Consider the following 26,632-nt stretch of genomic DNA (forward strand, 5'->3'; position numbering starts at 1 on the left):
CCTGGGGCTCCACACGACATTTATCTAGGAACAAGACTGTCCCTGGCACTCCCAGACTCACTCATGCCAAAGCCTCATGCAGGATTATTTTTCCTTGTAAGCAATGCTGGAAGCAATGCACAAGGGACACATGAAAACTAAGAAGGGATAAATAAAATGTCATTTCAGCCTCTGAGCCTGGACACATAGACAGCTGAGGGGAGAAGGGAGCTCTGCTCCAGAGTGCCGGCAGGGACAGAGACCAGTGCCCTGATTCCTGGGCAAAGGGCTGGCAGGAGAGATGGTGCCACCACCTGCCTTCACCTTTCCCCAGCCTCAATCCCTGCTCCCAGCATCTGGAGCAAGGGAATGTTCTGCAGCACTTTTCCAACCTCCATCATCTCTCACAGGGATCCCTGTGAGACTCACCCCAGAGCACACCAGAGCAGCTCCCTGTAGGGGCTGAGCAGCCCTTCCTGCCCAGGCCAGGGCAGGAGCATGGTCTGGTTCCTCCCACTGCCAGGATTTTGGTCAGGGACACGTCAGCTCTGCCCCTGGCAGGAGGGTGGCCATGAGGGACAGACAAGCCAAGGGATGTGACCCAGCAGCACGGGATGAAGTCCAGCCATGCCATCCCTTCCCAGCTCAACAACAGCAGGATGCCACTGGCATCTGTCCTCTGGTCACCTCCCCATTGTGGCACAGAAGGGCCAAAGGAATGATGTCCTTCCCTTCCTAGGAGATAGAAACAGACAGAGGGATATGGCCGAGACCACATTTTGAAATATCAAGCATTATACAGCAAAAGCCTTTCAAAGATGAGATTTAAATAATTATTTTTTCTACCTCTGTGACAAAGCTATGGTTTTGCCTTATTTTTCCAGGAAAAAAAAGCTCTTTCCTTTGTTGCTCTTTTAGCCTTCAAGGAAGCAGAAATCCCTGTTTTGGTCTCCCCACGGGTTTGGGGAGATCCTTTTTGTGCCTGAAGCTCCCTTCTGCCCACCAGAGTGACACCAGCCCTGTGCTCTGTCACAGCAGAGCCCTTCCAGCACTTGGCTTCCCACTGCCTTGAGGCCACAGCGTGGTCTCAGGAGGGGAAAGTAAGTGTGTGCTTTCATTAGAAATAATTAAGACTTTGCCTTTGATAAAAGCCTTGGAAAATTTCTGCTCATGCTGAAAGAGCAGGAAAAAAGGAGGCACAGAAGGCAAAGCTCCTCCAAAACAGTGGAGTGCGGGCTGCTGGTTATCCAAGGATTAACCAGCATGGACAAACTACTGAATGAGGCTCCAAGCCTGGTTAGTCCTTGAATTCTTTCCCCAGGACTACCAAGACTGGGGTTTTCTGCATTAGCAGCTTTACTCTTCGGTGGATGTTCACCTACAGAGCACTGGACAGAGGCCTCATGACCAGAGGCCACTTAGCACAGGTGACACAGCCTGTGACAGCCACCAAGCCACTGCCACAGGCACTTGCCAGCTCCTTGAGTCATCTAATGAAAATGCAGATTTTTCCAGAGCCGGCTTTGCTGGGTTTTGTGCAAATTCCTGTGGGCTCGTGGTCACGATCAGCCTCTGGGAGCTGCTCAGCTCCTCCAGCAGCTACTATGGAAACAGGGAGCAGCACCTGTTTCTCAAGGGCAGATAGTTCAGGGGGCTGGGCTGTTTCAGCCAGGATTTGGGAACAATTGCAAGAAAACGTATGTTCAGTCAGGGTCTGGGGTAGTTCTAAAGGCACTTCACTTGCCAGGAGTTAAACAGGTACCAAGCAGCAGAGCAGGGACACCCCCCAGCTGCTCCCACCATTCCAAAAGAGAAACTTCAAATGGCTCAGCCTGCCAACACCACATTCTTACCAAGCCAATCTTCTCCACAGCAAGAGGCTTCTGAGCTATCTGGGGGAGCACAGCTGATATGGCCTCTGAGGAGGTGTCACATGCCACAGTGAGGGGAGATTAATGCAAAGAATTTAAGGTCAATGGTTTGGGCCAGCTGCTATTTATAAAGAGGAAAGAAAGCACAACAGCAGTGTCACCTCTAGGCCTTAAGAAATGTTGTCTTGTCAAGGAGAATACACTGGGAAAGGCATGCTTCAATCCATCTTCAGCTTTTCTTCACCTCCAGGCCAGCCAGTTTGGGAGTGTTCCCTCTGTCCCAGTGCTGTGGTCCCTGCATCACCAGAACTCTCCCTCTTCCACCAAAGGAACGGGGAGGTTATACCCAAATCCCAAAAGTGCTGCCTCTAACATGACCCATGGCACACCAGGGTGTGAAATACAGGGCATATGGAAAAGCCTTGGAGCCCATGGCCTTGCAAAGCCTCTCCACAGCTAAAACCAAGCCCTCCTTGTACACTGAACTGCCCACATTTCTTCATTTTTAAAGGAAACCTGCCTAATGTCATTCCCAGGTGCAGAGACAGGAAGGACACCTGGCTCAGCAAGGACAGGATTAGGAAAACATTTTTAGGCTGATTTGAAAAAAAAAAAAAACAATTTCTTCAGGAACTGTTGAAAAATATAAGTTTATAAGGGATATGAAAACAAGAAGTTATCAATTATTTACAATTCCCAAAAATGATCACATCCACCAAACCAGAAAATGTCACCTGTCATCGTATCATGTGATGGTAAAGAGAAAAAGAAACAATACCATGTTTCTGCTGAAAACAGAAAATGCAGAACTCCCCAGAACATCCTAATAGGACCAAGAAGAAAAGCCCATTCAATCTTCATGGACTCAGCTAACACAGGAGCTGCGATTTCAAATGTGTTATCCACAGAGCAACAAAACCTGACTGCATCATTTGGAGGTTTCATGGAGGTCAGATGCATCAAATAGAAAAAGTGTTTGTCCAGAACAGAAGCCTTCGGGGCATTCTTTAAAACATTTGTTTAGTATGTTCAAGTATAAACACATGAGAATTTCACAAATGATATTGACTAAAGCCAAAAGCTACAGGAAAAAAAGCACAATCTCATCTCTGTCAGAAAAAAGATGTATCCAACAGTAGAATCCAACAACCAAAGCAAAAAAAAAAAAAAAAAAAAACAAAATCACAAATGGCTCTAGATGGAGGTCGTATGTCTGCTCCCAGGGCCAGAAGTTTTCCCCAGAACCCGAGTTCCATTTTTTGAGTTCTGTAAGATTTACAGAAAGGTAAAAATAGGAGAGCTTTTACTTCCCACCTCTTTGCTGAATGTTACTGCCATGGGAACGTGCTCTGCACGCTGCCAGCTTCTTCCCAGATAATTTCCTATTTCTCCACTAAGCCTCTGGCTCACACATGACTCAGTTTCAGCACTTCACTGAGATAAGCATGTGCCCCATCCTAGACTTAAAATTAGCAGGCCAAACCTCAGCCCCTTCTTCAGAGCCTGTGATAATCAGGCATTCTATTAATGAAAAATGTGCTGGTTTATGTCAGGAACCAACTGGAGCTATTCCCGTGTGTAGGCAAGGGATGGACAAGTGAAAGCTGAGCTCAGCACACATCCATCTCCTCTTGATGCAGGGAGATAATAAACCCTTCCACCACAGAAAACATCAAGCCAGATAAAATAGTTTAATATAGAGCGAGAGCAAGTATTGCATAAAAATAAGCAAAATCTTTTTCTTAAAAAAAAAGTCTGAGAACTCGTATTTAGAAGAAAAGCTGGTTGAGTATTGATCATGTGGGTGACTCATGAATGCAGGAGCTACAGGAAAAGTTCAGGATGTTCCTAGCTTCTCCATCCACTAAATCCAGAGGAAGATCTGTGGAGCAAGATAAAAAGAAAACCACAGCAGTGAGTGCTAGAGCCTCCCTCAGGCAGCATTAATTCAGCAGATCTCTCAATCAAACCTCCAGTCTCCCTAGTACCAGGAGCTTTTTATGAGAACACACAAGTATTTCCAGCCTCTTTTACCTGAGCCTGCAGCAACACACACTGACTAGATATAATTGTGCTTATTCTAGAGGCTGCCATCTGCAGAGATCCAGGTTCTTGCTATCTGACAGGGAAACAAAGTTTAAGAAACTTGCTGGAAGGGATCCAGCCAGGCAGAGCAGAGCAGATGACAGAGTTAACCTTTAACTGTAAATCATCATCTCGCTTCAGCCACAAAAGTACCAATTGATTTCATTCCTTGTTTCAACCTGATAAATGGAGCAGACTCCTGATTCACACACAGAGCTTGAGCACGCACATCATGTCCTTGAGAGGTGGAGAAGGAGCATGATCCAAGTGGAAGTTTTCTCTTAAGAGACAGGTAAACCTCACTGGAAAGCTCACATCCAGATCCTGGACTTTGACCTCTGCAGCACCACCAAAATGGAAATCAGAACTAGTATTTAAATGCTATTTTCAGAGTTTGCTCTTGTAAACCATTCCACTCCTTATTCTGATTCGATTCCTATTTTTAAGGAAGAGTTAAGACACAAAATGGTACTTACGTGTTAGGTGATCCAAAACCAAACCCTGAAAGAAAAGCAAGATAGAAAAATAGCTGGTAAAAGGGAAAATGAATGCGTAGGATTTGTAGTAAATGTCCCTTCCCACACACAGATTGAAAAATATTTCTTTCCTGCCTTAGGCCAGGAGAAAAGCGATGGGCAAACAACGAAAGTCAAATCTCCATCTACAAGAGATGTGACTTGCCTGGCTCCTAAGAGGGCTTGGCTTTCACTGCTCATCAGCCAGCTCATTCATTAGCAGCCCTGCAGACAATGTGCCTGGTTTGCTCCTCTCTCTCTGAGCTGCTTTCTGGAGGTGGTTTATGCTTAATGCAGGCCCTGGTGTCAGGCAGCCACCAGGGAACGTGGCTTTGCATGGGCTCTGCTCTGAGCCCTGGCTAAACCACTGTGGCTTCACTGAACTGCAGCAGAAAAACATTTGGCTGTTGGTGTTCCAGCTCGGTTTTTCAGTGCATATTCCTCTAACACTAAGTACTTACAGCACTGATACCCAAGCACATGGTACTGAAGAAATATTCCTTATTTCTCAGTATTTTCCTTTGAGGAGAAAGAGCAACTCCACAAAAGGGGTGACAAGCAATAATCAGATGAGGTGTGCAGAGCAGCAGTGATGTGCTGACATTGCACACAGCAGATCAGTGATGGAACTAGGAGCTGAAGGCTGAGAAGGTGCTATACCCCACCCCACACCTCAATTCTCCTGTACATGGTGCCTTCCCTACAGCACCAGGCAGATTTCTGACAGGGAGCTGAGGAGTCCCACCCAATTTCCAGGGAAAACCAGAGAAATGGGGGCTGTTAGGGTGATATTAGCCTCTCCTACCTCCTCCACCTGTCCCAAAAGCTGAGAATCCACTGCTTTGTGCTCCAAAGCCTGTGCCCTGTTGGGACAGGGAGCCAAACGTGGGCGTGTTCTGGTTTGCCAAGGTGCCAAATGATGCTGTGTTGTTACTGGTACCACCAAACCTGCAGGTTTTAAAGAGAAAATCTGAGTTTGCAAACATCTTCTCACACTGGAAGTTTGTCCCCATACCCATGATAACAGTGCACTCCATAAAGGATACATCAAAAAGTGAGACCAGCTGATATGAATAATTGTTCATTTTGGAAAGAGATTTCCCGCTTTGGGAGACTCTTTGTATAGAAAAAGGTCCCATTCTTGACACACACCAGGCAAATATGTTCATGCTTATTCAGGGTATGTTTTCAAGTGCTTGGAAATACCAACTCCAGCCATCCAATGGATTATTATAATTCACTCCCGTGTGTGGTTTTCACCAAAAGGACAGCATCGTTTCACTTCACAAACAGGGCAGCAAACACAGAATTGGTGTGAGCTGCTCAAAGCCAGAGCACAAAGCAGAGCCCAGATATACAACCCAGATTCCCAAATTTCAGAGGGTACCTTCCCCATTGCCCAGAGAAATGTGCAATTCCTTTCTCTCCCCAGCCCAGTTTGAACCACACAAGGTTCCAGTGCTTCCCTGAAGATCTGCACCAACCTGGCACTTCTCCCCACCACCTCTAACTAATCACTTCCCTAATTGCCTTTGGGGACTGAAATGAGAAACACTTTTATATATGGAAATGTGTCTTTCTCCACCCACTCTGTCCAGCCAGGCAGCACAAAGCTCTCAGTGTGACACACTAATGAGACCATGACATGCAGTATGTTTCTCTGCCCTCCCTTCCATTCTGAATATAAGAAATGTTCTCAAAGAAGGACCTTCAAGTTTAAGTTAAACTGGGCAACATGCAGACACAAGATTTCCAAATTACAAGCTCTGCTAAAGCTCTGCAAGTACACAACAATCCTAAAACCCAGCAGCAGCCTGAGCAGAGCTGGACACGTCACAGTGTGCCAGCTCTGCCAGGCTGTGCCTCAACAAACTCCTGTCATTTCTCACTTAAAACACAACCTGACAGCACGTTAACCCACCTCTCCATCCATCCACATCTAGGAGACTTTAAAAAACCCAAAACACAGACCTACATCAAAAGCTATCTCTCCAGACAAAAGACAGCCCTGGTAGCAATGTGACAAGCAATTCACCTGGCAAAGGACATCACCTCTCCTCTCCCAGACACTGCCAAGTGTGCACACTGCTTCCACAGACAGCAGCAGATACCAGGGGCAGTTCAGTGACTCTGCACCTCTGGTCCTGCTTTGGCTTCTCACCTCTGTACTTGCAGGCAGCACTCAGAACCACAAAATGCGCTTTTTTCAGGAAAAGCAGAACAGATTTTTTTTTTTTTTTTTTTTTTTTTAAAAAGAAGCAAAATTGGGTGGTGTGTTTAGAACAAGAGGTTTTAGAGTGCTCCATCTTCTCAGGACTGTGCTACAACACACAAATCCTGTCTATCTTGTGCAAGGAAGAGGAGGTAAAAATAGTGACAAGAAAACTTGTGGTTCAAACTGCTCCTTTCAGCTGCAATCAGAAGAGGCCTGTTGGAAAGGCTACACACAGTTTAAGTAAGAAAGAGCTTAATATGAAAATATTTTTTTCCAGACACATAAGACATGAAATGCAGTCATTGCCTGGTAACAATTTAATCCAACCTATCTTGCCCAGACTTTCAGGTCTTTTGTAAAGCTGCTGTGCAAAGCACAACTGAGATGCACTTGAGGTTAGTTTATAAAAGCAAAACATTATTTACCCACCAACAGTTGGAACTGCAGGCTCTGAAGAAGTGTAGTGGTTTCTATTTCTGACACCCCCATAATTTATTGAGTGATGCAGATTTTTCAGAATTGAAGCAGTATGAATCACATGTATTTAAGTCAGCAGAGTATTCTCAGGAACTTGGAGCTAATACAACACCATGTACTTGCAAGTGACTTCTTTGGAATTGGGATTTTTCAAGTTTCACGTCAAGAGAAAGGCAAAAAGGAAGTCCTGCACAGATACTACATTATACTGCAGAATTAAACTATTGCTCAACATTTTGTGGTGAGATTTGGATTTTTGTAAAGCTGCCTGGGAATTCTGCACACTCTTTTAAAGTTTTAAAACTCAACCTCCTCAGGGAATTCTGAAAATATCAGAGTCTGTACCTTTCTAGTAGAGAAAAAATTGTCAGAGCTTCCCACAAGTTAAGTCACTGAATTATCTTTCTTGAGTCTGCAGACTGCTTATGCAAGACCTCTTTTCCATCAACATGCTGCTTGTTCTGAATCCCATTTTATCTTTAAGCTCTCCATGTTGTCACTAAGCAGATCCAGTCCTGCAGCACAATGGCTGGATGTTGGAACTGAACAAACTAGCAGTTGATTTAAGCTAAGTCATCCCTACAAACACATCCTTCTTTTAAGATTTAATTAAGCTACTTGTATTTTCACCCTTTCCAAAGGGACTCCTCAATCTGCTGCACATTCTGGACAGCAGGAGCACCTGGCTGAAGCCTGCCCCAGCTCAGGGGTACCTGCCCACACCTCACAGAGAATTAACAAGTCGTACTTCTGGATGTCCCCTGTGCCTTATGTAAAGGCAGTTCCTCCTGAAACCAGACTAAGAGACAAACACTTGTGAAATATATAAACACCAAGACTGGGGAGACATCCGGTTTCCTCTCCTCACTGGAAGTTTTTCTCTTTTTAATTGGCTCTGTTCAGTCTGACTGTAACTGCAGGACATGAAGGAGTGTTGCTGGCTGGTAGTACAATGCTGAAGAACTGCATTTGCTGCCTCTTGCAGAAACTGCTTGGCAAAGTTTGGAATTTTGTATTTGATGAATAAAGCAAGGAATGATGTGCTGTCTGCTCTGGTGCCAAGCACAGGCTTAGGGGACACAGGAACAGGTAAAAACAATCAGGGAGGGATAAATATAAAGAGCTCTGAGAGCACAGACTGCTTCAAGTGCCTCATCCCACAGGAGAGAGAACAGCCTGAATTCTCATTAGCATTTCTAGCCTGGATCTACCCAGATGATAAAGTGTCTGGACAGAGTAACAGATAACAATAATTGTTATTTGCTTTGCTAGGCATAGTTTGTAGTCCTAGGTTTGCACTCATTAAATGCACACAGAGAAAATACCCCTGCATTTCCTCACAGAGTTGCAAGCTGACATCTCAAAAGCTAAAGATTCAACACAGGAGTTACCAGCATTAAAATGATCACACTCATTCTTTCCTTTGGGGCGCGAGTTTTAGTTTTATACCTTAATTGGTTTTGTCTTTTAAACAATCAAACCAAGGACACTTCGAGCTTCCCAGTCAATGACAGAACATATTCTTCGTGTAAAAGCAGAGGTAACCAAACATAACCTTGTCATGCAAGAAGGTTGTTTTCCCTGGCTTACCCAAATCCTCCAGCGCTGGCTGCTGCCGTCCCCTCGCCGAACACTTTGCCTCCCGTTGAGCCCAGAGGGCTTGAAAAGGTTGGGGCTGAACCGAATGCTGGCACCCCTCCAAACCCAGGGGATCCCCCAAAAGTGGGAGGGCTGCCAAACACTGGAGCAGCACCGAAGCCACCTGAGCAAAACAGAGGCAAAAAAGGGGACAAGAATATCACATAAACAATAATGCAGAGAGAGAAAACAAAGAGCAGCTTTCCAGGTAGATAATGGGGTGTTCATCCCATCATATGGACACCAATTCATAGAACTAATTCCAATCTGCAGGGTGTTTTGTTGCAAGAGATATGGGTCAGAGAAGTGCCTGAATGCATGAAAGAAAACTGCAACTGGCTAGTCTCCCCCATCTCAAGATCAGAGAGTAGATGCAAATTTGGGTTTTAGGTGCTTCAGTGATGCAAAGATTTGGGAGGTAGGGTATGATCTAATCCTGGTTTAAGTGGTGGAAACGAAAATGGAAGATTAAATGCCAGGTCAGTGGAACTGCCTGCAGGGAATCGAGAACTTATCTCTGCTCTTGGCAATTTCTGTTCAGGTGTTAGCTGCCTCCTGCAGCTCTGAATGGATTTCTACCCAGATTATTTCTATGTTCATCTGCTGATATTATTGGCTTGTTTCACTGTGGAACATGAAGGACACCTGCTCTTTTATTTGACCAGGGATGAGGATGGGATACCACTGCACATTTTAATACCCAGGGTGAAATTCCAGTCCATGCCAAGGTAATGGATACTGTTTGGCTGTAAACACAAAAGGTCTGGAAAAAAATAAATGCTAGGCTTGAATTATTTAAACACAGATCAGGTATTTTGTTACCTCTGTCTCTAGGAAGTTAAGAGCATTCAACCCAGGGGCTGAAGCTTTGGTCAGCAAACACTCTCTTTAGCAATGCATATTAACATGTTTCACTTTCCTTTTTCCACTATTTTAAGTGGTGAAATGGGGATAAAAGAGGTTACAAAACCCAGAGCAAAGTTTGTAAGATAACAGTCCAAGGAAGTATCTAAAATAGGAAAAATGCATTCAGTTCCATGTTCTGTACACTTGACTTCACAGAACATAAAACCAGAACTAAATTACACAGCTCTCAGCTCTTAGATTGCAATGGGAATTTTTGGAATGAACACCTGAGGATGTGGTTTACTGGATGCTGCATAAGTGAGAGTAAAATTCTGGTTTGGACCCACCAGTTAAAGCTCCATTCACTCAGCCATTATTTTTCATTTATTGTTCAGAGACAATCCTTGTCCGTGCACCGAGTCCAGGCTGTGGACAGCTAAGTGGCAGAACAGCAAATATCTCCCAGACAGTGAGGGCTGTCCTAGTGGGTGCATTCCCAAAGTACCTGCTTTGTTTGGACTGGAGAACCCAAAGCCTTGGGAGGCCACACTTCCACCACCAGAGCTGAAAGTGCCTGTAGGCTTCTGCTCTCCAAAGGAGCTGCCAAAGCCAAAAGTCTTTGCTCCACTGTTTCCAAATAAGCTCGAAGAATCTGGGGAGATGAAGAATATTTATAAACAGCCAATACTCAGAGCAGACATTATTCTAAACTGCACTTCATTAGTTGAAGCAGAAGGGAAAATTTCTCTTCTTTCCACACCCCCCAAGCACACAATGAACATCATGCTGAAAATAACACAGGCAGAAGCCAAGTTTTCCTTAATTCCTACAGGACTTTGTAGTTGCACCAAGATCCATTCTGGATTTGATAGACCACTAACAACCCTTTATTGCTGCAATCTAGTAAATCACCAAGAGGGATAATTTGTTTAGATGCATCCTGTGCCCCAGTCAGTAAAAGACAATTCCTCAAGTGAGAAATCCCAGCAGCCACAATCAGTCTCTCCAGACAACACAAATATCAGCAAACCACAAATTAAAGGTTCTCAGCTGTTTTGGCAATGCTCAGTATTTCTACACAAGGTTATCTAACAGGACCTTAAAGTAGGAGCCAAACTTCTCCAGCCTTACTGAGAAATAACTCATTTTTTCATCCTTCATAAGCCTACAGGGAGTTTTAGCATCTAGAGGCAGGACACAGAACAACCAAAGCTTTTCTCTGGTGAACCATCTGTTTTGTTTCATCACAAACCCCAGAACTGCATTAAATGATTAAATTAGCAAGGTTAGAAAACTGACCTCAACCATTAATGTCAATGGGTCATTAAAGATGTAATAAAATAAATGGATATTCTCTTTAAAGGCTTGAAGTGCTACTTCTAACCACTTGCAGCACTAATTTTACAGCTTTCCTTTGTTTCCCAACTTTCACATTCAGACACTGCTTCCCCTTCTTTGTGCTTTCTACCTGCCTATCCATATGTCACAGCAAATTTTGATAAAGTACCTTGCACGTGCTGCATAAAGATATTAATATTTAGGCAGAGGTTAACAAAAATTCTCTCTCTCACATATTGATTCTTTGCAATTTTTACAGTCTTAGGGCGATGAGAAATGATCAAAGCTTTCTAACTTCCAACTAAGTTGGAGGCAGAAATTCAGTGACAAGAATTTTGAGTATTTCATTTTAAGGAAAGATTTAGACAAGAATTCTCTAGAGAATATAGATATTATTCACGCTTCTTGCATCTGCTTGTTTGTTTCAATGGCTTCCCTACTTGTTTTCCATAAATGTAGAAGAAAAATTCTGGATTACACATCACATACTCCGGTTACTCCCTCAAAGCCATTGATATTAACACACAATTTACTCAAAAACAATCAGCAGAAAAGCAGATGGGCTCACAAAAGCAGATGGAAATCACAGCACACTTTGTATTCTTGTTTTGTTCACTTACTCTGGGAAGCTGTGGATCCAAATCCTCCACTGGAGGAACTGAAGGGATTCTTATTGGCTGCATCCTGGCTTGGCTTTCCTCCCAAACCACTGAAGAAGCCCCCACCTCTCCCACCACTTCCAGTCCCAAACAAGCTTCCAGTGGAAGAAGATGGCTGCTAGAACACAAAAAGGACAAAAAAGGGATTTAAGCAAAGTCAAAGCAGCACATGTTCCCACCAAGGCTGTTCTGCCTGGGCCTTTTCTTTGGATGTCTGAAGGGGCTGACAAAGCAGCCGGCAATCACCTTCCAAAATAGAATGCCATGAAATTTTATTTAAGTCTGTCTTAAATCTTGTCCACAGCACAGAACAATGCCTTTGAGACTTGCCCTACACTTGCCCTACTTTCCACTTAGCATAGAATAAAGGCAGGAGACTTACTGCATCTATCTTATCTTGCATGTGATAAAATGTTTTTGTCTCCATACGCCCTGGAGTATTCATGCAGATGCTCTGGTGCTTACCACAACAGCAAATATCTCCAGTACAGACTGGGACACATTTTATTTAACACATCAAACTGTGTTTTAAAAATATATATCAAAAATAGGGAACCCTGACCATGTCCCCCACATGTAACAGCTCTTTGTTTCTACAAAAAGCCATAAATACTTGCCTGGCCAAAGACAGTGCCTCCAGTATTTGCTGCTTGCCCAAACACAGAACCTGTGTTACTAGAACCAAAACCTAAGAGAAAAAAAGAAAAATTAACCACCAAAACTATTACCACAGTGTAAGACATTCAGGGAGGTGACACTAGACCAGGGCAGGATAAGGACAGGTCTTCCATGCCAAAACAGAGGGATACAAATGATGTTACCAAACATATCTAGGCTGGACAAATACAAAGCACATGCAAACCCAAAAAATAAATTATACTGAAAGTTTATGTGAAAGTCACACTCATTCTCTCTTTGGCCAACTTAAATATAGACAACAGAAGGCCTTTTCACTTGTGGGATTGTTACTAACTCTAAGAGAATTGGATTTTTGTTAACATGGCTACAATAATACTGCAAGTCGTGCACAAGCACTGGAGCATTCTGATTGCCCTTGTGTAAAGAGGATCTGAGCTTTGTTACCTGAAGACTCCTGTTAAAGATAATGAAATGTTTTGATTAAAAAAAGAACTCCCCTTTCCATTTCCCACTTCACTTAAATGTGCCTTTTGTAATAAAACTTACATCTCTATAATTAGGAACACCTTTCTCGAGCAGAGTTCACTTCCCACAATTTAACTATTCTCTGCTACTGTAGTTAAAATGAGTAAGCAGTTGCCTGCAGTGCCATCATTTTTAATTAAATGAACCTAATTAGTTTTTCTTCCTTGGAAATACACACTCTCCATTATTACTATGCACTTGTCACTTTTCCCTGGGAGCTCTCTGAAGATTGTACAGAAAAACCTTTGGAAAAGCCCCAACAATATACTGAGCACATGGAGAACAAAAAGGGACTGACCAAGGAGGTTTGGTCTGTACAAGAATCCAATTTAACTGTGTGGACAGGTACCTGATGCTCATGTTACTGCTATATTTAATTTTGAGATGCTTCCAAATGCAAAAGTGGATTTAACAGATTTTTCCCTGCAAACCCATCACATTGAGGGCTTAATTTTTTTTTTTTTTTGGCCATCCTAGCTGATGACACAGTATTACACCTGGCTGTACATCCACTGTTGCATTTGTTCAGTGCAGGCCACTGAAGGAAGTGCTGCATCTGTGTTTATTCATTGCCTTGGTTATGGTCTCGGAGCTGCTCTGTGCCTTTGGTGCAACAATTTACAATACTTCCAGTTATTGTGCAACAGGCAGGATAATATGTAATTCAAAATTAAATTAAGGTAGACTAGTAAGTATCAAATGAAGGCAGGACTGGATGACAAGGCTACATTGAGAGGCCTGCTGATGAATAGTGAAGCAGAGCAAAAGCTTCTTTTGCCTCCAACATTAGTCTGCTTCTCACATACACTGCAGCTCTTGTTCTTACTAACTGAAAACAAAACAGAACAAAACCAAACCAGAAAAATGAGACCCATCAGGTGCCATAGTGGGGAAAAAGGCATTAATGCCATCCTGCTTTCCCCATTGATACACTCCAAGCCAGACAGTGCCACTGGGCCAACGCTCTGCTCTTACCTGAGGCCTGGCAGAAGCTGAACCCAGCAGAGGACGTGGTGGTGGTGACAGCAGCAGTGCTACCAAACACAGATCCCCCTTGCCCAAAGCCAGTGCTCTGCCCAAACACGGGAGGGCTGCTCTGCCCAAAGAGCACCCCGCCTGTGCTGGCTGGCTGGCCAAAGGAGAAGGAGCTGGCGCTGTTGGTGCTGGCCGGGGCTCCAAAAACATTCCCACTGCTCGAGGCTGCTGTGGAAGCTGCTGGCTGGCCAAAGGCTGGCATTGTCCCAAACCCAGACTGGCTGAAGGTAAAGCCACTTGAAGAACTGCTTGCGGGTTGTCCAAAGACTGGTGCTTGCCCAAAGGCTGGCTGGCCAAAGCCCCCTGTGGTGGTGGTGCCAAAAGCAGAAGTACCAAAGGCTGAGGTGGCAGCCTGGGTGGTGGCAGTGGCTGTGGACAGAGTGCTGGTGGTGAGCTGCCCAAATGGAGAGGATGCCGTGGTACCTGCTGGGAGCTGTCCAAAAACGGGTGGTGTGGAAGGAGCGGCAGCTGCCTCCCCGGCAGGCTGGGTAAACGCCGAGCCGGAAGAGCTGGAACTTGGCGGCTGGGAGAACACCGAGGAGCCTGCAGAAGAGGGGGCAAACACGGAGGCAACAACAGCTGGACTCTGCACACCTGTAGTAACATCAGAGGTAGCAGCCAGAGCACCTGTGGCTTCTGCAGGAGAGGCAACACTTGCTGTGGAGGTTGTTGCCGAGACATTCTGATCTGGCAGGGCAGCTGTGGAGACAGCAGGAGGTACCAGGGCCTTCAGATCGCTGGTGGAGGTGGGAGCAGCCACAGTGTCAGGGGCAGGTGGTGCCACTGTGGTCCCAGAACCCTCTGGGACCGCGTCCCCAGCTGTGGCCTGGGGTAAGGCGGGTTCTTTAAGCGGTTCTGAGAGCTGTGCCTGGGGCTGTGGCACTGGAGGTGAAGACCCAGCTGCTACAGCTTCATTTTCAGATGGTTTTTCTGACCCAGGTGGTAATTTGGCATCCCCTGCAGACTTACTAGAAGTTGCAGCAGGGACAGCAGTTTGTGACGAACTCGAGAAACCTCCAAACGAGAGGGATGTTGAAACAGGGAGAGTGGAAGGGGCAGAGGTGGAAGTGCTCATACTGTTTGTTTGCTGAATACCAAATGAAAAGGTGGGTTTGCTGCCACCAGAGCCTCCAAGATTAAACACTCCAGAAGACCCTGTGCTGGTTAACTGGACATTGCCAAAGAGACTGCCTGTGGCACTAGTGCTGCTGGACAGGGATGCAGTGCCAGCTGCTGTGACTGATGTTGAAGCAGCTTCTCCAGCTTTTCCTAAAGTCAGGGGAGCAGTAAAATTAAACCCAGAAGGTATTGTAGACACTTTAGTTGACGGTGTTCCTGCAACACTGGTAGATGGTGCTTTACTGGTGGTCTTGGCATTATCATCTACTTGACCAACTCGTAGTCCTGAGAAGCTCCCAAGAGTTTCCCCAGCCAGACTGCCCTGAAACAAGTGATCTCCTGGTTTGGATGGAGCGATATCCAACTTGCCAGAGGTTGTGGAGGGAGCAGAAGATGATGTTGCAGCAGCTTTGCTTGACTGGGTGCCATCTGCTGAGGAGCTACCTCCTGCTACACCTCCTGGAGCACTTGCTGATTTGTGGGACCCAAATACAAAGGAAGCCTCGGGAATTGCTCCATGTTTGGAACTCCCAGCAAACAAAAATGAATCCGGCTGGGCCGATTCTTTTGCAGGGGCTGTCAGTGAGAGAGACAGAGGTAACAAATCGAGTTAGGGTATGCAAAGCTCATTTATCATTCTTACAATAATGGTCCATTTTAGTGCTTCACAGACTGTCAGTGCTCTTGCCTCAAAACTATAAAGCCTCTGTCCATCAGGTAACTGCGAGCTTCATATCCATTCAGGACACAACAGTGACACCTGAAGCCTTTATGGCCAGGGTGGCAGTGACAAACACTCTTACTGTCACATCACAGCCTCCACTTAACCATCCTTCTCTTTGAGTACAGACAACTCCAGCTTTTGCCTCCTATTTCTTTTTCAGCAGTTTGACAAAAACATGAAAGACCTGGTTATTATGGATAATTTTCTACTGACACCACTTTCACCTCTTCTTACTTCGTTCAGGTAAAAAATTCCTGAGATTTACTACAGCACTTTCTTTTTAAACCAATGGCTCAGAACAGTTAAGGTCATAAAAATACTTTCTGACACTTGAGCAGTCTTCTACAAAATCAAATCTTTCTTTACAAATTCAGCTATTTATAGACCACCAACCAGTTTTGATACAGCCTGTTTTCAGCTTTGAAAAACTAGAGAAAAACTCTCAAATGTAATTGCCAAAGCAGCTCCATTTGAAACGTACACTGCTCTCCAACAGTGTGAAACTGCTGAAGTTTTAAGGGAGACTGGGCTAGTTTTATTTAATGTACTGTCATTTCATTTCTGAGCACCAAACAAATTCTGACTTGAAAACACTGCACCGGTGTTTGGACAAAATACAGGAAATCTGCATGGAGATCAAACAACAAAGAGTAAAAGCTTCTCAGCAGATCTGGTATTATCCTTGGGTTCTCCTCTATATTAAGTATATTTAAGTAACTGACACTCAATAATGTAGCTTTTTTTCCCTCCAGAGGCCCTGAAATTGCATTCTGTAGTTCTTCCATTACCAATTAGAGAGACAAAGGTGCTCTGACCAGTTCACAGAACACGGTGAAGTACCTCCCTCACACAATGCTGTGGTTTACAAGTCTGCCTCCTGTACCTCCCACTCCTGCTTTATCTGTGTTATTTACCTAACCTTTTGTGTTAATCTCCAAATTTTAAGCCCACTTCATTCTCTCTGCTTAACATCAAGAGTATCAGTAGCATTACTGTAGCTGTGATGGTCTGAGGATAGAAATGAGCCAAGATTTGTAAGAAGAGGTGATGTCTTTTATCAGAGGAACAAACAACATCAGGAGCAAATTTTTTGACTGTATGATCTCATCTGCAAGACTGAAATTAAAGGCAGAAAGCTTCAACAATATTACAAAGCAGATTTTATCAGTTCCTTTTTATAAGACTCAACAAGTAGGGTCTACCTATGACATGAAAAGGCAGCCTATGTATTGTCACTTCAATTTTGGAAGCAACACAAAGCCATTCCAAGCACTTCCCTCTGATTACTAAAAGCTCACTGGATAACAGTTCTATGTCAGTCCACCTCAGCAACTTTAAATCTACAGATTAAAAACAGCAGAGGAAATGACTACAGATGTTACCCTTTTCATAAACTCGTGTCTCCTAAATGATCTTGGCAACAAATGTTTTGCTTAATTGATAAGTGGGTGGCCCAGATTTCTGTGTATTACAGGGGAGAACCCAGCATATGTATGAAAGGTTATTGCAATATTATGCAATATGAAATAAATAGCAATTTTAGTAATAGAAATGCAATATACAACAAGAACCACATGGATTAGGAAGAGTAAACACTCTGTTAAGAGGGAAGAGATGCTGTTTTTGCACACTCTCCCAAACTAACCTTGTGAGAGAGCAAGGCTGGGCAGTGTCTGTGATGAAGCAGCTGATGTGACACCACCAAAATTAAACACAGACCTAGGAGGAGAGGGGAGAAAGGGAAAGAATGACTTAGCTCAAAGTGCTGAAATTTCTAACCATATGATGAGCACAACTCTGAGACTCAGATATCCAGTACAGACTTGCACAAAGCCAGGCACACAGGAGCAGTTTCTCCAAAAACTAAGCAGGAAGAGAGAAGCGCACGCACACACACTGTGCTCCCTTTGTTCCCTCTCTGGAAAGGCTTCTAGAGGGTTAAAGAGAGTCAGGGTTCAAAGTTCTTTTGACCACCCCTCATCCTCCCATGTTCTTTCCTTTCTGCTGTGCATTTCTTCCCCATGCACCAAAATCTGATGGATTTGGGGAGACTGGTGAGAGGAAAAACCACAGGGGCAACTGGAATTTGAAAGAGCTAAAAGGGAAGAATCAGTGCATTTGCAGAAGGGAATGACTGGATACAACCATCCATCAAAAAGGAGATCACCCATAGCAAGACAAAAATGAAAAATTATCATGACTACTTTACACTGAAAATATTTTGTCTTGCAAAAATACTGTGATCTTTCATAATGAGTCTTGCAGAGATCTTCATTCCCTGAGGCTTTTTAAGCTTTTTCTGATTCTCAAAGACCAGCTGCTGATATAGAAGTCAGGCCATGGGACTAAGACATCACTGTTGTCTTAGTCGTGTATTTAGCATATGGTTTACACACTGAGGCACTGCACATGGGACAAAGGCAGGGTTGTTTGCTTTTTGAATCTGAATTTCCATCACTTAAAAGGACTCTTTTAGCCCTCTGAAGAGCCCAGCAAGGCATTTGAGTAGCATCCACTTAAAAAATGTGCAGAGAAATGGGTAAAACTGAAAGAAATCACCCTTTTGAACGTGTGTGTATTTTGAAAGACTAAATGTTACCACCTCCATAGGGAAAATCACTTGAGTGCTAGACCAGTAAACATGCAGAATTTCAATCAATCATTCCTAAGGAAGTATCCCTCTCCCCTAAAGATAAGATATAATCAAATAAAGATTGTTGCCATCCCTGAAATACCATTCCATAAGAGAGATTTGAGAGTAACTGTATGTTCATAACATGTGCCTTGCTTTGTGTTATTGTTATGTAACAGGTATCACCAGATGGCTTGGGGCCCCTCTTGTCACCTTCATGAACTGATTACGTTTTCAAGCCAAAACACAAAATTTGTTCTGCTGTATTAAAATAAATAAGTAATTCAGCAAGTGTGACCATCAGTACATATTTCAAGTCCTAACTGGGAACTTGCTCAACAGTCCACTGTAGATAAACCCCAAAAGCAAGCCAGTCATCCTTTAGCCTTGATCAGTTATACACTGAAAAATCTCAGAGCAACATGATCTTGTGTCAAAGTCTCACAGACCTTCAGACCTCACTCAGGCTTCCACCAAGTCTTCAAAGAACCCTGGTACAACCCCTCCCCTCCCAGTCTAACATTTGCAGGTGCCATTTTACAGTACTGCACAGCTTGTAGGAACACCTGCTGTAACAGCCAATACTCATATTTAATGTCAACTACAAAGAAATCTTAATGTTCATACAGACCCTGCAGAAGAAAACAAGGACGTTTTGTTAAGCTGTGAAGTTGTTGCTTGCACTGATGTCACAGTAGAAGAAACAGCTGTAACTGCTTTTACTGTCCCTTGTCCTGTAAGTTACAAGAACAATAAATAAATATACTTTTAAAATAAATTTACAAATGAGAAAAAATAAACAAAGCACCGTGTCATCTAAATATTACAAAAGCAGGGATTAGCTTGCACAGACAGTCTATAATTTAATAAATTTCTAATAAAAAGGAAGTGCTATCAAATTCAGGAGCTGACATTTTCAATAAACCAAAATTTAAGAAGCATTTGCCAAGCCAAATATGATTCCCAGCTATTTTTACTGCTTCTTACCCCTGGCTAAGAGGCAACCTACATCCACGGATTAAAGGCAAAAGACCAACAGAGATGGATTTCAGACATTTATGAAAGAGGCTTATAAAACCATGTCCAATGCAAGCATTATTATCTAATACACATTAAAAATCAATTGCTTCCTTCCACTAATGTTTCCTCTTTCCCTGTTAAGGTGTAAACTGAGCATTCCTTTATTTAGAAGCTTCCCAACTCTATGAGACTGATCGCTGTGCCTGAACTGGCTCTGATGTTGGTCCTACACCTCAGTGCTCAATAAAATTAGATCAAGCTTGTTCAGGTACTCCTCTGTGTGTCTAAAAATCAAATCAGCACATTTAAAATGTTTAAAATCAGCAGGATTTTAACGTTTTAAAAACAAAAGAGATGCTTTTAATTTGCTGTTGAACCACAGTAACCTTGTGGAAGATGTGCTTTCAGCATTTCCTGATAAGAGTTACAAGCCTTGAGTGCACTCTGAACAATGAATTGTGTCACTAAATTCTAGAGGCAGGAACAGACGAAACACAGGGAGTATAGAAAACCACTCTCCTGCACTTCTGTACTTTTGTTTTACAAACTCTCCCTCTCAAGACTGGCACAGCAACCTCTCAGGGGAGGCAAATCTTTTCTCCTAAGTATCCTCATTCTCTGGGCTGTGCACCCTGACATGTTGCAAGAGACATCCAGGCCTTATTTCCATCTCCAGAAATGAAAGAAAACTCACCTGAGATCTTGCTGCCAGATGATGTTGGAGCAGCTGTGGACGCCATAGGAGAGGGTGCACACACAGAGGAAGGTGGAGTCTGGCTCTTTATGGAGCTTGTCAGAGGTGTCTAAAACACAGCACCACTTCAGGTCAGTGCAGTCTGCCCATTAACAAAGGTCCTTCTGACTCTGGTTTGCTATTAGCAGTGTCATGCAGTGACTTAAGAATAAAATAGAGGTGGGTGGCTGAAGCACTTAGAAGAGCTCTGCACTCTTGGGCCCATTATGTCTTGACACGTAAATACAGGGTCAGTCCTCAGCCTTTTCAACAAGTCAGCAAGGCACTGTGGGCAGCAGCTCAATGATTCCAGAGAACAAAGACTGCTGCACTGGGTTTTTTTTGAAGCATAGATATAAAACCCAGCAGCTTGTCAACCATTAAGCAATATTTTCAGTAGAATAATGGGGTAATAAAGAACTCTCTTCCTTGATTGCCTGTAACTTTCTTTTTTTGGTGTGAAACTTAGTTGTAGCTACCTAACAGCTTCCTTTGGTGTTAGCTGTAACCCTCACTGCAGCAAGGCTGTGGCCACTAGAAAGCTGCATGTCTTCAGAAGTGAGAAAAGGCAAGACATAACATAGATATGCCTGGCATCACACTGTCAAGGTCACAGATACAGGAATGGTTTGTCAAGAATGCAGGGCAAGCTATGAAAATTAAACCCCCAAACTCTGCTGGGCATGCCCAGGTAAGTACTCCACAGGGAAAGGGCTCTATATCAAAATACCTGTTTAGCTTGATTTGTAGCAACAGTTGCCAAAACTTGATGGACTGCCTGGGCTGCAGAGTGAGGTACAGATGATCTTAAAAAGAAAAATTAAATAATTATATGAACAACTAGTCTGAAAGAGGATTTCCTCTTCTCTCAGAAAGCACAGCTTCCAGAAGCCTTGAACAACAGCCACTATTAAAGATTCCACACACAACTCCAAAAGGACAAATCTGATTAGAGAATAAACCTCTTAAATGAATCAGCCACATTTAACAAAGGAAGTCTGTAAATGTGTTTAAACCTCTAGACTGAAACGATCAAGTCTTCTCCAGACACTCTTGTCTCTGAAGAGAGTCAGGGCTTTCAATTTTACAGGGAACTGATGAAAAATCAGCAGGTAAGGGGATTACAATTTTATGCCTAGTGGATAACAAATTTAAGCAGCTTCCTTCACAATGTGGAGTCCAGACATGTACACTCAATGCTTAGAAATGCTGAGTAAGGAGGCAAAGTGGGGAGGGGGTGGAGGGAGCATTTCCTGTCTTTGAAGTGCAATATAAACATTGACAAAGTGATGGCAAGAACTATGATAAAATTAACCTGTATTCTGCATTGTAAGTTTGGTATTTTTGACCATGAAATAAAAAACCCCAGACAATTGCTGCAGAATGGCAGCATCTCATGGGGTGCAGGATCTGACCTCGGCACTGTGGGGCACTGACAAATCTAATCAGTGCAATTTGGGAACAGCCAACCAGTTTTAGCATCTCCTCAAGTCTGTGGCCCACCAGGTTCAGAAGCTTCACTGGCCAATATCAGAAGATTTCAGAAGCTTAAATTCAACCAAGATTGCATCCTCTTGGTGGCAAAGCCCAGCTTTCTTACCCAGGCAGGTTGTCTCCATCTTGTCTCAGACCTAAGTCCCCTAAGGCAATAACCAATTTCTGGCTGAGGCTGCAAATCCCAGACAGCGAGCAAATTTGGGCATCCAAAGTTGTCTGTCTGCTAAAGCATGAGGATTCCCAAACTGCATTTACTGTTTGGTCAGCTGCAGGCCAATTCACAGGAATTTTCTACCATATTCCAAAGGAAGAGGACACGTACATGAAACATTTTGCACGGACATTTGGTCTTGGATATGGTTTTGTGCCTTATACAGCTTTGCTTTACTAGAAAGTCCTTCCTTCCTTCCAGCCATGAGTACTCTCTCTACATTGCCTGGCCTGGATTTGCCCTCTGCCCCAAGAAGAAGTACAGCAAACAATGAAAACTTCAAGATTAACACTGGAAAAAGTTGATGTTGGGGTGGTGCAGCTGTAAATTTCAAGCTTATACTGAACAAAAAAGAAAACAACAAAAAGTCTGTGAAATTCATGAGAGGGTGGGACTTGATCTCAAGATCATTTGACAATGCTGTGAAAATGCTGACTTTGACTTCAGTTGTGGAGAAAGGAGGTTTTTTTTTTTTTTTTGCACTGAAAACTATGTATTAGAACTGGACTGGGACCACCAACACACCCACTCATAGGCCACTGAACAACTGATAACAACTAAAAAATCCTTTCTGCTTACCATCCAAAGAGTGTGCTGTGGCAGCAAAAGAGAGCCACAATGTCTGAAGTAGCAAAAACAGGTGAATTAACTTTGCTGGGTGAATGCTCTTCATTTTAGTGCTGAATCTGACTGGCAAGCATGGTTCATTTGGGTAGAATTTTTAGAAAGTACATTTTTATGAGGTCAGCTATAAAGTAAAACTGTAGAAAGCCTCCAAGATATCAAGCTAGCTGGTGCTCTATAAATTAGAGAGATCAATCAATACTGCCAGTCTAAAACTACTTGAAAGTTAAGACAGTCTTTAACTACAGTTCAAGTGAAAACCAATCTCATTGCATATTGCTCACTCACAACCTTCTCTATGCACAGCCAGTACTTTCTACTTTTTTTCATCATAGTTCTGAGATCAAACAGAGGGTGGAAAACTCTTCCTGGTCACAACACTACTTTTAGCCAGAAAATTTCCAAGTTGAGCTGTCTGCAAATTTGACTTTCAAAAGATGTAGCAATTCCCCTCCCCAATCCAGTTTATCACTTTTAAGAAAGAAATAAAATAGCAAAAAACACCCAAGCTGTTTCTCAATTAAAATGCAAAAGAAACCATGAAATAAATGTAAAGGTCTCCAGTTGAGTACCACCACTGTGAGACTGTTCCCTTTTTAAAATGCTGAATCAAAGGAATTCCACCTTTGGAATTGGTGAAGTGAAGAGTACACACAAATGTGTGAAAGCCAATGGTGATGCAACAACAGCAATTGTTCCAGGAGCTGCACATACAGCTCACAGTTATATGGATAAAGCATTTGCAACTCCATATATAATCAGAGATATGTGGTGAATTTATCCCTCTTCATGCAGTAAGCCCAACTTTGCACAGACTTCTCAGTACTGCCCTCCCCTCCCCAGCCCAGAACTGGTCATGCACTGCCCTGGTCTTAAGCAACAGCAGGAACTTCAAGCAAAGACAGTTCCAAGGTCATTACAATGGCAGGGAAAAAGCCTAGTCCTAGGCTGGTGACAGAGCCTGGTGATAAGGCAAAAATCTCTGGAATGAGCTGAGCTGGCTGTTGTCTGCAGGAAGCAGAGTAGGGAAGCCAAGTGTTACAGCTAACTCACAAGAAATGGTAACAAATTCAAGGTTAAATACCAGACGTTCCTAGTTTACTCCTGAGGAAGAGCCCTGCAGCTCAGTAGTGTTCCAAAGTGACTGACCTCTAGTGACACCCAACAACTCAGTCAAAATTCTGATGTCAAAACATTTGAGACAAGTTACCAGAAAAGCTAGAGCACAGTTCTCCCTCCCTTCAGGGGGTCAATCTGGGAACAGGCATAACTCCAGAGAAGGTTCTCTCAGCAAAGGATGACAAAGTAGAAGGAAAACATCTGGACAGCCTGAGGTCACAGACCACACTCAGTGACAGAGGGCTGCAATTCCCTCACTGAAAGAGGTAGAACAGAGGTAGTGATTTGAGAGATACCAGGGCCAAATTTCGTATTAGCAGTAAAACCACTGAATCCCAAAAGGAGAGGATGCACATAAATGCATTTCACAGGCAAAATGGAGAAGGAGGTTAATACAGACAAATGGACAAGAAGTTAATACTGGTCTCATCATTTGTTCAGGACAAGCTATTAGCAATTCCTTGAATGGCCTGGTAAAGTCTTTATTTATTTCAATCCACAAACCCAATACTCTTGTCTAAATGCACCCACTTTAGGTCTTACACAGCCAGACTCAGTAAAACACTGCTATTGCTCCCCACTGGCAGATGTGCTCCAGTGCAAATGCTACCAAAGGCCACCAGAAAGAAGGGCAGCACTCACTCACCCTATTACTGCAGAGACTGCTGGGGTCAGTACACCAGACTTGAGTTCTCGAACATTCACCACCTGAGGAACGGTCTTCAGAGTTGATTCAGTCAAGGAGGTGCTCACAGCTTTAAGGAACAGAAAAAAATCGGAGGGGAAAAAAAAACAGATGTAAAGAAAAATTCCATATTAAGCATTTCATTCAATTCAGTATGGCCTGAATATTCCAAAAAGATCCATCCAAGATTCTAAAACACATATAGTGTACCTGGCCCGAAACATTTGGAACCTCAGACTTCATTAAGGCCAAAAGAAGTGGACAGCAATCTATACAGTTGGTACATTTTTTGTTTGGTGACCAAAACTATTATGAACTCTCTCTTACAAACGTTGTAACATCTTCTGTTAACAGAAATGGGAGTTTCTCAGGTATTTTGTACTAGCAGCATACAGGAAAAAGGAAGACAAAGGAACACTGGATAGCTCAGAGGTGCAACAATTACAGATGTGTGCCACATTCTGTTTGATGATCTCCTCCTCTGAGAGCACTAAATCCCTGTGAAAGCCCCATTCAGCTGCTCAGAGGTCACTTGGGCAATTAGCCATCCTTTTACCTGGGGACTGGTTAGCAGCCATCTGCCTCTGCAGAGCTGCAGCAGCAGCAGCTGCTTGTGGTGCTGGAACAGTGACAGTGGGAGCAGGGGCTCCATGTTTCACAGTCTTTGTTGCAAGCATTGTACTGTCTGCCCCTTGTGGAATGATTCTGTTTGAAGATGTAGGCACTAAAAAAAACAAATTAACAAAAGTATTAGTTAAATGTTTCTCTATAAATCAGGGAGTCTTTGAAAGCCTTTGCTGAACTGCAGTTTCTCTAAGTACACAGCAGCTTCCTCCTGACAGGACTCATGTGCAGGCCATTCAAACAATCAACACAATCTGTCCCTGGCAGATTTTGGTATATCCCAAGGAATTTAGTAAGTCTCAATAGATGTCATTTTAATGCCTTAAAGGACTTCCAGTTTGCTGTAACAGACATTTCTGCTGATACCTTATTTTTCTCTCTGGTTGCAGAGATTAAAGAAACCTCTCTTGCACAAGGAAAATTGAATGTATGCAAATGCAGTTCTAACTGAGACTTGCTGGGCTCAGATATCCTAACCTTGGCCACAAATGCAGTAGCACTCCAGTTTCTTTGTCTTTGGGCAATATTTTAGGTCACTGCAATTTGAAAGAACCAGGCTATCATAAAAACACAACCAGTGAGTCAAGGTGTTTTAGTGCTTTTAGCTCAAGTTCGTGAGGTTACAAAGCCACTCTCTTACTGCTCCTGGGAACCTGGAAAAGTAAATCTGTATCCTGCAATCACTCTTCTCCAGGGCCTGAAGCACTGGCAATGGATAATACAGTAGTTAAAGCTACCCACAAGACCACATCCAGAAGAGACACTGCAAACACAACTCACACAAAGTACCCAGGGAGAGGTGTTGTTTCCCAAAGGATGGAGACTGAGCCATCAAACCAGGCTGGACTGAGGGAGTTCGGACCACAGGAGCGTGACGAGGGACTTGGACTGGGGCAGCCTCTTCTTCGTGGTCCACTGCTTGGGAATCATCATTCTCCAGTGACTGGGAAACTGAGGATGTTGAGCTGACTTCATCCAAATCTTCATAATATCTTGTGGACAAGAAGGCAGATCGGGACAAACTTGCTGCAACATCAAAACCAAAATTCAGTATTAAGCTGAGGGAACCATACAGTGTAACAGCCATGACAAAAGCACCCTATTTTAGGATGCTCTCCTATTGGCTCGTTTTACTCATGCATTGATAGGATTTGTCTTCTTAACTGCCTGGAAAAGCAGCCTTCAACCAGACAGCAACTGAAGGCAAGTCCTCCTGAGAGCAGATGGGAGAAGAGGAAAGGAGAAGCAGGGGTTGAGTAGTCAAAAGCTAATTTCAGGTCACAGTCCCACAGCAAGTAAGTCACCCTCCTGGAAAGCATATGAGACTTCTATAGTCACTAAAAGTTTACCTGGAGCTGTAGACCTAATTGGTGGAGTTTTCCTCTTGGCTAGAAAATTCCTCAACTGTGCCTGCTTCACTGGGGATAGCTTAGCTGGAAAATGGAAGGCAGTTATTAGTCTACAGTCAAACTGCAAGTCAAAAAAAAAGGTAATTCACATTTATGGCAGGAAGAAAGAATAAATTACCAGGTGCTTTGGGCAAAGGTTTGGCATGTGATTTCAAATTAGTTTTCATCAAATCGTTGCGCAGGCTTTCAAGGTCACTGTCAAAACTGGGACAAGGCAGAACAGTGAAAAAGCAGCAGCAGCAAGAAGCCAACCAAAACAAGAACAAAATCGGGCCAAAGTAGCCACTAGAACCACTGGCATATCTGGAGGAACAATTGGCTCCTCTTGATACTGTGTGATGCACTTTTAACTATTTTAGAAACTTCAATAGCCATTCACTTCTTCCCCTGAAGTCAGACAGACAACCAGCAGT

At 43.5% G+C, this 26,632-nt stretch overlaps 1 protein-coding gene across 3 annotated transcripts in view; it reads right to left on the reverse strand.

The window, feature by feature from the left end:
• Window positions 1-3,522: 3,522 nt before the first annotated feature.
• The window catches only part of NUP214 (nucleoporin 214), a 38,844-nt gene continuing 15,734 nt past the window's right edge, over window positions 3,523-26,632 (reverse strand). The window contains exons 20-36 of one of the 3 annotated variants that reach the window (XM_068211221.1): window positions 26,338-26,423; window positions 26,160-26,243; window positions 25,600-25,836; window positions 24,743-24,910; window positions 24,148-24,256; window positions 20,781-20,856; window positions 20,012-20,120; window positions 18,929-19,031; window positions 17,311-17,384; window positions 13,763-15,517; window positions 12,241-12,311; window positions 11,585-11,741; window positions 10,132-10,278; window positions 8,733-8,904; window positions 5,256-5,398; window positions 4,412-4,436; window positions 3,523-3,732 (exon numbers count right to left, since the gene is read on the reverse strand). In XM_068211221.1, coding sequence (XP_068067322.1) covers window positions 3,699-3,732; window positions 4,412-4,436; window positions 5,256-5,398; window positions 8,733-8,904; window positions 10,132-10,278; window positions 11,585-11,741; window positions 12,241-12,311; window positions 13,763-15,517; window positions 17,311-17,384; window positions 18,929-19,031; window positions 20,012-20,120; window positions 20,781-20,856; window positions 24,148-24,256; window positions 24,743-24,910; window positions 25,600-25,836; window positions 26,160-26,243; window positions 26,338-26,423 — 3,550 coding nt within the window. In that variant the 3' untranslated portion in view covers window positions 3,523-3,698. Of the gene's footprint in view, window positions 3,733-4,411; window positions 4,437-5,255; window positions 5,399-8,732; window positions 8,905-10,131; window positions 10,279-11,584; window positions 11,742-12,240; window positions 12,312-13,762; window positions 15,518-17,310; window positions 17,385-18,928; window positions 19,034-20,011; window positions 20,121-20,780; window positions 20,857-24,147; window positions 24,257-24,742; window positions 24,911-25,590; window positions 25,837-26,159; window positions 26,244-26,337; window positions 26,424-26,632 lie in introns of all 3 variants that reach the window. The other 2 variants (XM_068211220.1, XM_068211219.1) reach the window with 2 other exon arrangements.

This window comes from Anomalospiza imberbis, chromosome 21 (assembly GCF_031753505.1).
Source record: "Anomalospiza imberbis isolate Cuckoo-Finch-1a 21T00152 chromosome 21, ASM3175350v1, whole genome shotgun sequence".
Classification (NCBI taxonomy): domain Eukaryota; kingdom Metazoa; phylum Chordata; class Aves; order Passeriformes; family Viduidae; genus Anomalospiza; species Anomalospiza imberbis.